Here is a 10,317-nt window from a genome sequence, read left to right as displayed (position 1 = left end):
AATTGCAGAAATAACACGCAGCCGCCGTCAAATGACAATAAATTTTCGCTAGTAGTATCATCATTATTTGGAAGAATTTTTTTTTTTAGAAGAAAATTGCTTAAAGCACGCATTGTCGTATGCGACGAATTCAGATAGAATAAGGAAAATTAGTGAAAATCGTTAACAAAACGGCTGCATAACAAATACACAAGGTTCAACAAGTAACTACTTAGAACGTTCCAAAGAGTCACCCAGTCAATAAAAACTAAAAAAAAAAAACAGATACCTAAATGATAAATATGGATATAAGCGTGACACCGAACTATTCATACATTTTCGATTTCGAAAATGATTTCATCCATCAACGCACACGCAAATGGATGGTGGAGAATTGGACTTGGGTGTTTTACTATTGTGGCATTTATATGTTGGTGATATTTGGCGGGCAGCATTTTATGCAAAATCGTCCCAGGTAAGTCGCGAATGCAAATTCTCAAAACGCACAAAAATTAATATTTTTTAGCTACTTAAATATTTAATGAGTGTTAAGTAACACTATGTATGTACATATGTACTATAAATTAACAGTAGTGAGTCGCTTAAATATTGCTGATAAATAAATATCTAAGTATGTTATGTCTAGTAAAATTGAAGCAGTTCGATGACTTGCAAAAAGCCTAATTTTAATACTAAGTCATTTGAATTTCTCTACCTTAATACAATAGTAAGTAAATATTCATATATGTACTTGTAAGTACGTACATGTGTAGATTAGTGTGCGCCACCAAAAAAAAAAGGTTACAGTTTTTCCACCAGAATTATAAATTTTTCTATATTTAAGATTTAAAATGCTAAGATTTACGTTAGCTAGACCGATTTGAAAATACCGCTTCAAAAATTAATTTTATTTATAAAAAAAACTCGATTTTTGGGACGGTTTCCAAATTGGTCCCGCTGACATAAGTCTTAATATTTTTACGAAATATTTTGGTACATATCTTAAAATATAATAAATTTTATATTTCCGATGGAAAAACAGTACCGATTTTATTTTTTTGTATGGACAGTGATGCACTCTAATTTATATATATACAAGTACATATATGCGGCGATAATGATTTATAAAAAGTTCTAATCTTATCCAAATTGCAAAAAAAGCAAATTAGCACACGTCTTAAAACATTTGTGAATATCAGGGACCATAACAGTTATTGATGAAAACGGTCATTGAAAAATTCACTATGAAGTAAATGCTCTACAACTAAGTGATACACACCAATCGATTTCTTTTTTCACCGAGAATCAAATTTGAAAAAAATTTTATTTGCAATTTTTATGCAAAATTAAAAAAATAGCAATTGTTCTTAATTTTTGTTTAAAAATCCAAAATAGCAATTATTTTTGATTTTTATCTAAACAATCTGCAAAAAACATTTATTTTTGATTTTAAATTATGTGTCTTAGATAACATTTATCGAAGACTTTTATTTATAAAAGTCATCAATGAAAATCAGTCAGTGACTTTTACTTTTAAAAGTCATCATATAAATCAGCCACCGACTTTTATTTTTTAAGCCATATGTATGTACGTATAAAAGTCATGTATCATTTTTCGCAGTTAAGAAGGTGTTGGAGAACAAAAGTTTACTAAGACTTATACAAATGACTTTAATTAGGTTGATTTAGAAAATAAAAGTCAGTGACTGATTTATATTAATGACTTTTAAAAGTAAAAGGCACTGACTGATTTTTATTTATGACTTTTATAAATAAAAGTCTTCGATAACTGTTATCTAAGACATATAATTTAAAAATCAAAAATAACTGTTATTTGCAGGTTATTTAGATATAAATAAAAAATAATTGTTATTTTGGATTTATAAAATAAAAATCAGAAATAACTGTTATTTGTGGAGTAATTAAATAAAAGTCAAAAAATAACTGTTAAAGAACGATTTTTTTAATAAAAGTTACGGTCCCTGGTGAACACGCGGAATTTTCTAAGAAATTTCCTGCTTATTTTCATTCCTAACTTCGTATTTTTCTCCGCGAAAACTTATGAATTGAGAATATTGAAATTTTTCGTACAAAGCTATGACCACTCTACGGTACATATGCACATTTTCAGCTTATCTTTTTGCATTTATTCCGTATCAATTGATTTTTGAGATTTATTGCTTTAATTGTATTAAGATTATTGTAATTACAATCAGGTTCTTCTATAGATTTAGCTGCAATCAGTGCTGATTTATCGCTAACGCACTTCAACAAAATTGTACGTATGTTTATGATTAATTGATAAGGGAACACTTCATCTTCTTTTTCCATTTATTTGGCACTACACCAGCTTGTTGGTGTAGACCAAGGAAAACACTTCGCCAATTGCCTCCCTGTTCCTGCTAAGTTCCTCAAGTTAATACGAACAAAGTTTGGGCAGATCCCAGCTGCACTTAGTCCTTTCAAAGCTGTTCGTGTTCGTTGGCACCCTATAGATAATTCCTTGCCGAAGCGGGCTTTTTTGCTTTCTTTGTCAATCCATGCGTGTTGAGCCCATCATCACTCAAACATATGACATGTCTGATATATATTTGTGGTATTTTGCTACCCCTTCAACAGGACTATAATCCATTGAATTATTCCCTTAAAATACCTCAAAACCGTATCATCTTTGTTCGACGTCGTCCACGTTTTTGGTTTATACAAGAGAGCAGACATTTAAATTGAGAATGTGGGTAGGGCCCGTCGAAATTCGTTCCATCACTACTTTCACGATCAGAGGTGGGTGGGTTGTTGTAATTTTTATTGACGTTGTCGTCGTTTGCCTTAATAAGTTGAGTTTGTAAAGCACCCCCAGTTCTTGACTGCCTAGCTCAAATGAGTGGGAGCAGAGATTTCAGCACGCATGTATTTTCAATGCCACCAGACAGTACGCCACCAATTTTGGCATTTTGGAATATGCATCGGTCTTCCAGTCCGAAGTATTTGTAATCTTACAGGCCGTGGACTATGTGGTGGAATCTCATAAGATCTGTATAGTTACTTGCTCTCATTGATTATATGGGACTAAAATAGTTGAAAGTCCAGTAGATTTTATTTATTCTGGTGCGGAAGTCTTACAAAAAGAGCTCCATTCCCTACTTTCATGATGAACACCTCTTTTGACGGAAAGCGCTCATTTTGCTCGCGCTGCTCTAAAAGTCGCAATAGCCCAGTAAGCACAGCTACGGCGTTGCATTCGAGAGCTCGGAGGTCGAGTCCTCGCGCAGCGGAAAGTTTCTTATCTTTTTTTGTTTTATTAAATTTTCCTTTTAATTTTTTGATTTTATTGTTTTAAAAAGAATTTTTTTTTAACTCATTTAATTTTTAGAAACTTAATCTAGTTGAATTTTTAGATTTAATTGTTTTAAAAAGAAAACTATTTATTTTTATTTCTTTTAATTTTTAGAAACTTAATGTTTTTCTTTTTTTAATTTAATTTATATTTTATTTTTTTTATTTTATTGTTGTGTTTAATTTTTAGATTTTTGTTAAATTTCTTTTTAATTTCATTTAATTTAAGAAAATAACTTTATTTTATCTGTGGTTAGTTTTTTATTTAATTTTTAAATCTCATTGAATTTCATTTAATTTTTGATACTTACTTTATTTATTTTTTTCTTTTATAATTTAATGTTTTATATGTTTGATTTTTATTGATATTTCATATAATTTTTAGGAACTTAATGTTTTTTTTATTTTCTTATTTTATTGTTGTTTATAATGTTTAAATTTTTGTTAATTTTTTTTTAATTTCATTAAATTTAAAAATATATTTTTTTTCTTTGGTTATTTTTTTTTAATTTTTAGATGTCATTGAATTGCATTTAATTTTTGAAACTTAATTAACTTATTTTTTCTTTTATGATTTAATGTTTTTTGTTTAATTTTTAGATATTATTGTTTTAGAAAGAAAACTATATTTTTTTTTAATTTAATTTTTTCTTAATTTTTTTATTTAATTTTCTCTTTGTTTCCTTTTTTAACTTAATTTTTCTTTTTATTTAGAATTTGATTTTTTTTTTATTTTTTTTATTTTTCATTAAAAAAAAATTAATATTCATCTAGCTTTTAGAAATCTATTAAGATATTTTTTCTTTCTTTCAATTTAATTTTCTTTTCATTTTTAGTTTTTATTGCTTTAAAAAGAAAAATAAATGTTTTATTTAATTTTTGAAAACTTATTGGTAAAGGGCAAACAGAAAAACGCTAAGACATTCTCGTTAGGAGATCTTGTAATTAGCCTTTCAAAATATAGAACAAAGCTTTCAATATAGTTGCCAAAATTGACAATTATCTTACGAAAGACCTTTAGTGAGTTGAAAAACAATTATCAGAATTGCCTTCTAAAAGGAAATGTAATGTACGGCATGTTTTTTTTCTGCATGCGTTGATTCGTGCCTGCTTTAGGCTAGAGAAATTCGCAAAGTCAATATCTTATCAAACAGCCCTCGTATCTATCAAAGGTTTGTATAGCGTGAACACATTTTTATGCATTTTTAATTCTTAATCGCTCAAGTCTCCTTGACACCTCGAAATCATTAAATAAATTAAACGTTTTTAATATAAATTTAATAATTCATAGAGACAATTAAATAACCAAAATCAATATAAACTAATAAGTTAGAAATTGCCGTCATTAAAGTACCTACATCAAGTATAAAAATAGTTTTATGTAACTTCTGACAACCATTCTCGCTCAAGTAACCATTCGAAAGTGTTGCAAGTTATCCAAAAAACAGAAACAACTATGCTTTTCGTAATGGAAAATGTTAAATCTGGAATATCAGCTTTTCGCTTTCACGACATTACCTGGCGCTATGTCGGACAATCGCCACCCTCGCCACGTTACCGCTACATTTACTATCTGTATTCACTGATTTTGAATATAATCGTGACCTTTGGTTACCCCACGCATTTGATGATTGGACTCATCCAAAGTGAAAGCAAAGCCGACATCTTCAAAAATATCACCATTAATCTAACCTGTTTGGGATGCACCATCAAAACACTCGCATTTTGGTGGCGTCTAGCCGATGTACGAAAGATCTATGCTTTAATTCAGAGGCTCGATCAACAAATCATCCAATCAGATGATGTGCAATTCTATAATTCAAATGCATTTCGGCGTACAAAGCAAGTGCTGTATTTCGATGTTTGCGTGGGTCTTGGCGCTGCGATCGCCTCTGAGGTTGCTACGCTGATCGCTGGCGTTTTAGGGAACTGGCGGCTCATGTATCCGGCATATTTTCCATTCGACTACGAACGCAGCGTGCTAGGCTACATAGCTGCACATTTCTATCAGTGTTTTGGCGTAACTGTACAGATTTTTCAAAATATAATCAATGACTCATTTCCACCAATGGCACTCGCTATGTTGGCGGTGCATGTGCGTTTGCTAAATATGCGCTTGGTACGCATTGGTCAGCGTCCGAAAAGAGTAAGGGAAATAAATGATGCGGAGCTCTTGCAATGTGTTGAAGATTACAAGGCTTTACTGGAGTAGGTGAACTGCATACATACATACATATATTACTCGCTTACAATTTTTTTTAATTCCAGCTTTCGTGCGGCAATTCAACGTATCGCTTCTATCGGCACTTTCGTGCAAATATTGGTAACCGCCATCAACATGGGCGTAGTCATAGTTTATTTGATCTTCTATGTAAATGATATATTTTCATATGTCTACTATTTATTGTTTTTGGTAGCAATGCCATTGGAAATATTTCCACATTGTTACTATGGTACGGTCGTTGAAATGGAATTCAACCAGGTGACCTATGCCATCTTCTCATGCAACTGGATGGATCAAAGTGCTGCTTTCAAGAAGAATCTACTTATTTTCGGCGAACAATCGCTGCGTAAACAAATTATTATTGCAGGTGGTATGTTTGCAGTTAATTTGGATACATTTTTTGCTACGCTTAAACGGGCATATTCGCTTTTTGCATTGGTATTCCAAATGAAATAAAGGCTAAGGAAGTGCAAAGTCAATATGAATAGAAAGAAAGCTAAAAACAATGAATTTTCTAAGAATTACTTATCAATTACAGAGGCCAAAAAAAAATGAAAAAAAAAATTTGCACCATTAAATAATAGATCACACCAGCCTACAAGTGTAAAAAAAAAAAAAAAAAAAAAAAAAAAAAAAAATCACTTTGTAGATCGCTACAAAAACCAAAAAAAAAAATTGTTGCGGCAAATGTTAAAGCTGTTTTTGATAGACTTTTTTGTGCTGATTACGAATCCGTAAGTATACAATTGCAAATATTGCAAAAGACACGATTTTTTTACACTTTGACCACGTTTTTCTCAAAATCTGGAGCTGATAGCAACTTGATACTTACGGATTCGTCATCAGCACTCTATAAAAACAGCTTTAACATTTGCGGCCTAGAAACCAGTGTTGCCCTGTGTTATTTATTTGCTCAATAGATTGGACAACTTGGAAGAATACAAGCCATAACTACATAGACTCTGTTTGTGGCGCTGGAGTCGAGGTATTTGCGAAAGTCCCATGTATGTATGTATCTAATTTTCAGAATAGATGTTAGTTATATATGAATAAATATCTGTGCTCACATAAAAAATGTTGAACAAATAAATATTATCGGCTAAATGGCGCTGGAGTCGGGTTAATTAAAGAAGTTGTATTTAAATATTAAATATAAAGGTAAAATAATATTTTGAGCATGAAAAATTAAAAAAAAAAAACTAAGCGAATCGTGTATAGATGCTGAGAATCCCCTTGATAGAGAGGGAGGTTATATGAGAAACTAGCTTTTACCAGCAGCGTGAGGTTCGGTTTAACGTTATGATTGTCTTGACCTGGTACTCATGCTAGCTGGATCTTGTTGTGGCTACATAACAAGGGAGCTAAGTTTTTCAATGCACTCAAGGACTAATAATGATTTGGTTTCATCTGATAGGGCAGCCTAGAACCCGCCTGGATATCACTTTGAATTAACATCGTCTCATTACGATACATCTTTTGAATATTCAGCTTAGCCCATAGATAGATGAGAACAGACATATTGGTGCTGAGTCCGAAGATTCATTCCACCCGTTTTGCTCCATCATCACAGTATTGGTGCCTAACCTCAAAAAACGTGCCTGCCACATAAGATCCGCAGTGTTTCTTGAGGTTAGGGCTGAACCCAGGCCCGTTGGACCGGTTCTGATGCCCGATTTAGCGCGTCAAAATACATAGGAATACATATGTCTCGTACCCAGGTCCTGACATGTTTTTTTATTTGTGTGGCTGTGTAATATTTTGGCGCTTACACTTATGTTTAGTATTTGTCCGAGCTTCTCCTTTAATTTGATGTGTGCGTCTTGATGTTGTGACTCAATTGGAAGGATGCCCTACAGTTTTACGCCGCCTCCAAATGGAAAATAGATACAGAAGCTTCCCTGCAGGAAACTTAATTAATTTAAAAGTAATTTATAAACTACTTTATTTTCAATGATAACTAATTGAAATTCTCACTATTTTACCTGCAACGAACCCATTTATTTAACATGACGATGTCCTAGGAAACAGTCAATTACCTTTTCCTGCATGTATTTTCAACTAATTTAAAATGCATTTGGATTAAACAACTTTAAGGCCAGTCGTTTGAATTCGCATTCGTTCTGCACTTCACAGGTGCTTTTTCATAGTTAAGGAAACCCAAAACTAAAAATTTAAAATTAAATGTTTCGCCTAATGAGATTTGAACATGGACACTCATGGCCGTAACAAGTTGCAGCAAACATCTTTGCACGCTCAGCTACAGCCATACAAATGTTCAGTTTGAAGTGTGTCCGACTCTGCATTTAATTACTACATCATTTAAAAACTACTTTAAAATGAATTGCGTTTAAACAACTTCAAAGTCAGTATGTTTCGTTTGAAAACGCTTGCGTTCTGCACTTCACAGATGTTTTTTCATACTTCCACGACACAAATTGTTTCTTTGAGTAAAAAAAGTATCGAAATTCGAAACATGTACTCTCGCACTTTCGAATATAAGTAAACGTACTAGAAATTCGCTGAAATTTCGTATATGCGCTGTTCGGCACTTAGGAATGAAGAAATGTGGAAAATGGTAAAATTCAACGCGCTACCACGCCCACAACTCTTGTGGGCTGAAATAATAAATGTCCGATAAATCCGATTTTGATTAAATTTAGAGCATATGCTCGTTTTAACGAAAAAAGCATAAATCAGATAGATCGTCAAAATCAGTTTACATTATCGTCCAGTAATTCTAGAAAAACAGGCGCAAATTAAAAAAATATATGTTTTTTCGATGAAATTCGGTGTGCCTTGCTTGTTTAAGCCAAATTTTACCAAATTGGGAGATAGTAAATAATTTTTCATTACGGCGCCCACCTCGTATACAACTTTTTTGGCTCCAAGTACTAGATTTTTTTTAATTCTTGAATCTCTATTTCTAAAGATGTTCTCATTTCTTCATTTTAAAAGTGACAAAATGAAAACACTTACAATACCTGAATACTAGATTATGTGCGCTTTATGTATTTATACTGAAGCTTTTAATTTTACCTACATTTTATACAACAAAAGCTGAGCTAAGGCAAGCAGGACTCTTGCCATCGAAAACGGATCTCGTCCACAGAGGCGTCCATTTTTAGCTGAATGTTGAATGTGTTTAATAGCTTGGCGAGTCATTAATATCTACATCTCCTTCAATTTCCATTTTATATTGTATATTATTTATTTTATGTACATATCAGGGTCTTTCCCTTCAGCTCTGCAATTAAAATTCAATACATTTTACAGGAGGTGGGTCTATAAAAGGAAGAATAGAAACTCAACTCGCAGTTCCTAGCAGCTGGAACTATCTGAGATATTCCACGCATATTTAATGTTTACTTGTCCTAAGTATAATTTAGCTCGCTTCCTAGGTCCTTTTTAAATATCCCTTTTTAAAGTAAGCACTCGAAAAATTTTATACTCACAAAATTATGTATCATTTCAAGATAAACTGTTTTATACAATTCAACAGGTTTATAAAAATTGCAAACAATGCTTGACCACAGATATATTCAAAAACTGCTCATCAATCAGATTGGCTTTTTATATATCCGCATAAGTGGAAAAATTAATTCAAATTACTTACGACAAAATCTAAACTTTTTCTTACAAATTTATTTTTTCGCAATGGTCCTACTTTAAACTCGTGTCATGATTGCAAATATGCATTTTTATCAATTCTTTTTGGTTTGGTTTAGCTGGATATCTTGCAATGCAACTGCTTAATTACTTTTTCAGAATTCGCTAATCCGTTTTACTACTTTTGGCCGCTGTAGTCCCATTGTGGGACAGCTGTTAAAAAAAAACGAAGTGGTAGTACGCATATCTAATCCCAACGGCCGTACCTATGCATATAATTAATTTTATTAACAATTAGTAAAATAAATTATGCAAACCATTTAAATATTAATTTTTAATTCCCTGATTACCTATGCTGTCTTCCATATTTATCAGTTCCTTATAATATATACCGTGTACTCTACTATACCGTTGTAATCTTCTAGTCAGTTTTAATATACGCTCGGTTATGTCAGTTCTTGATACTGCCTCAATATCCGGTATATCGGTTTTTCGTTTTCAGGATGTCACTCTACGATACCTGGGACTAGTACCACCACAAACAACTCGCTACAGATATCTATATTATTTGTATTCTTTCATTTTAAATGCCTTCATAACCACTGGCTATCCCACTCACCTGATGATCGGACTCTTCAAAATGCAGCAAAAAGCAGATATTTTCAAAAATATGTGTGTGACTTTCACTTGTATCGCATGCAGTATCAAAATTATTGCTTTCTGGTGGCGTCTGCCAAAGGTACGCAAGACCTACGATATAATCTTGAAACTCGACAGACGTATAACTCATCCCGATGATATAAAGCTATACAAGTCCATTATATTGCGTTCGGCTAAACGGGTGCAGAATTTCCTGATTACCGTTGGGCTCTGTGCGTTTGTGGCCTCCGAATCGGCAACTATTATAGCTGGCATTATGGGTGAGTGGCGCCTCATGTATCCGGCATACTTTCCATTCGACATTGAGCAAAGTGCTTGGCATTACACGGTGGCGCATCTCTATCAGGCTGCTGGTATAATTATGATTTTTCAAAATCTCGTAAATGACTGCTTTCCGTCGATGGTATTAGCAATGCTAGCTGGTCACATTCGTTTGCTGGGCATACGTGTGGCGCGTATTGGCAAACGCTCGACAAATGCGCACAACATTGAACTGCAGCAATGCATTGAGGACT

General features: G+C 32.7%; 2 protein-coding genes across 2 annotated transcripts in view; both read left to right on the top strand.

The window, feature by feature from the left end:
- The first annotated feature begins 10 nt into the window (after positions 1 to 10).
- The window catches only part of LOC118746919 (elongation of very long chain fatty acids protein 6), a 64,932-nt gene continuing 54,625 nt past the window's right edge, over positions 11 to 10,317 (top strand). Inside the window, exon 1 of the mRNA XM_036480905.1 lies at positions 11 to 454. Within this exon, the coding sequence (XP_036336798.1) occupies positions 273 to 454 (182 nt within the window). The 5' untranslated portion in view covers positions 11 to 272. The remainder of the gene's footprint in view (positions 455 to 10,317) is intronic.
- On the top strand, positions 4,751 to 6,135 carry LOC118746918 (odorant receptor 33b-like). The gene is made up of 2 exons (XM_036480904.1): positions 4,751 to 5,520; positions 5,581 to 6,135. The coding sequence occupies exons 1-2, from the start codon at positions 4,769 to 4,771 to the stop codon at positions 5,990 to 5,992; spliced, it is 1,164 nt and encodes a 387-aa protein (XP_036336797.1). The 5' UTR covers positions 4,751 to 4,768; the 3' UTR covers positions 5,993 to 6,135.

This window comes from Rhagoletis pomonella, unplaced genomic scaffold, assembly GCF_013731165.1.
Source record: "Rhagoletis pomonella isolate Grant_MI unplaced genomic scaffold, Rhpom_1.0 Rhpom_scaffold_00011, whole genome shotgun sequence".
Classification (NCBI taxonomy): Eukaryota; Metazoa; Arthropoda; class Insecta; order Diptera; family Tephritidae; genus Rhagoletis; species Rhagoletis pomonella.
This window is presented reverse-complemented; position numbering and strand designations above follow the sequence as displayed.

Coding starts and splice junctions, on each gene's coding strand:
- LOC118746918 (XM_036480904.1), top strand. CDS start 4,769: ATGCTTTTCGTAATGGAAAATGTTAAATCTGGAATATCAGCTTTTCGC. Junction 5,521..5,580: donor GATTACAAGGCTTTACTGGA/GTAGGTGAACTG, acceptor TTTTAATTCCAG/CTTTCGTGCGGCAATTCAAC.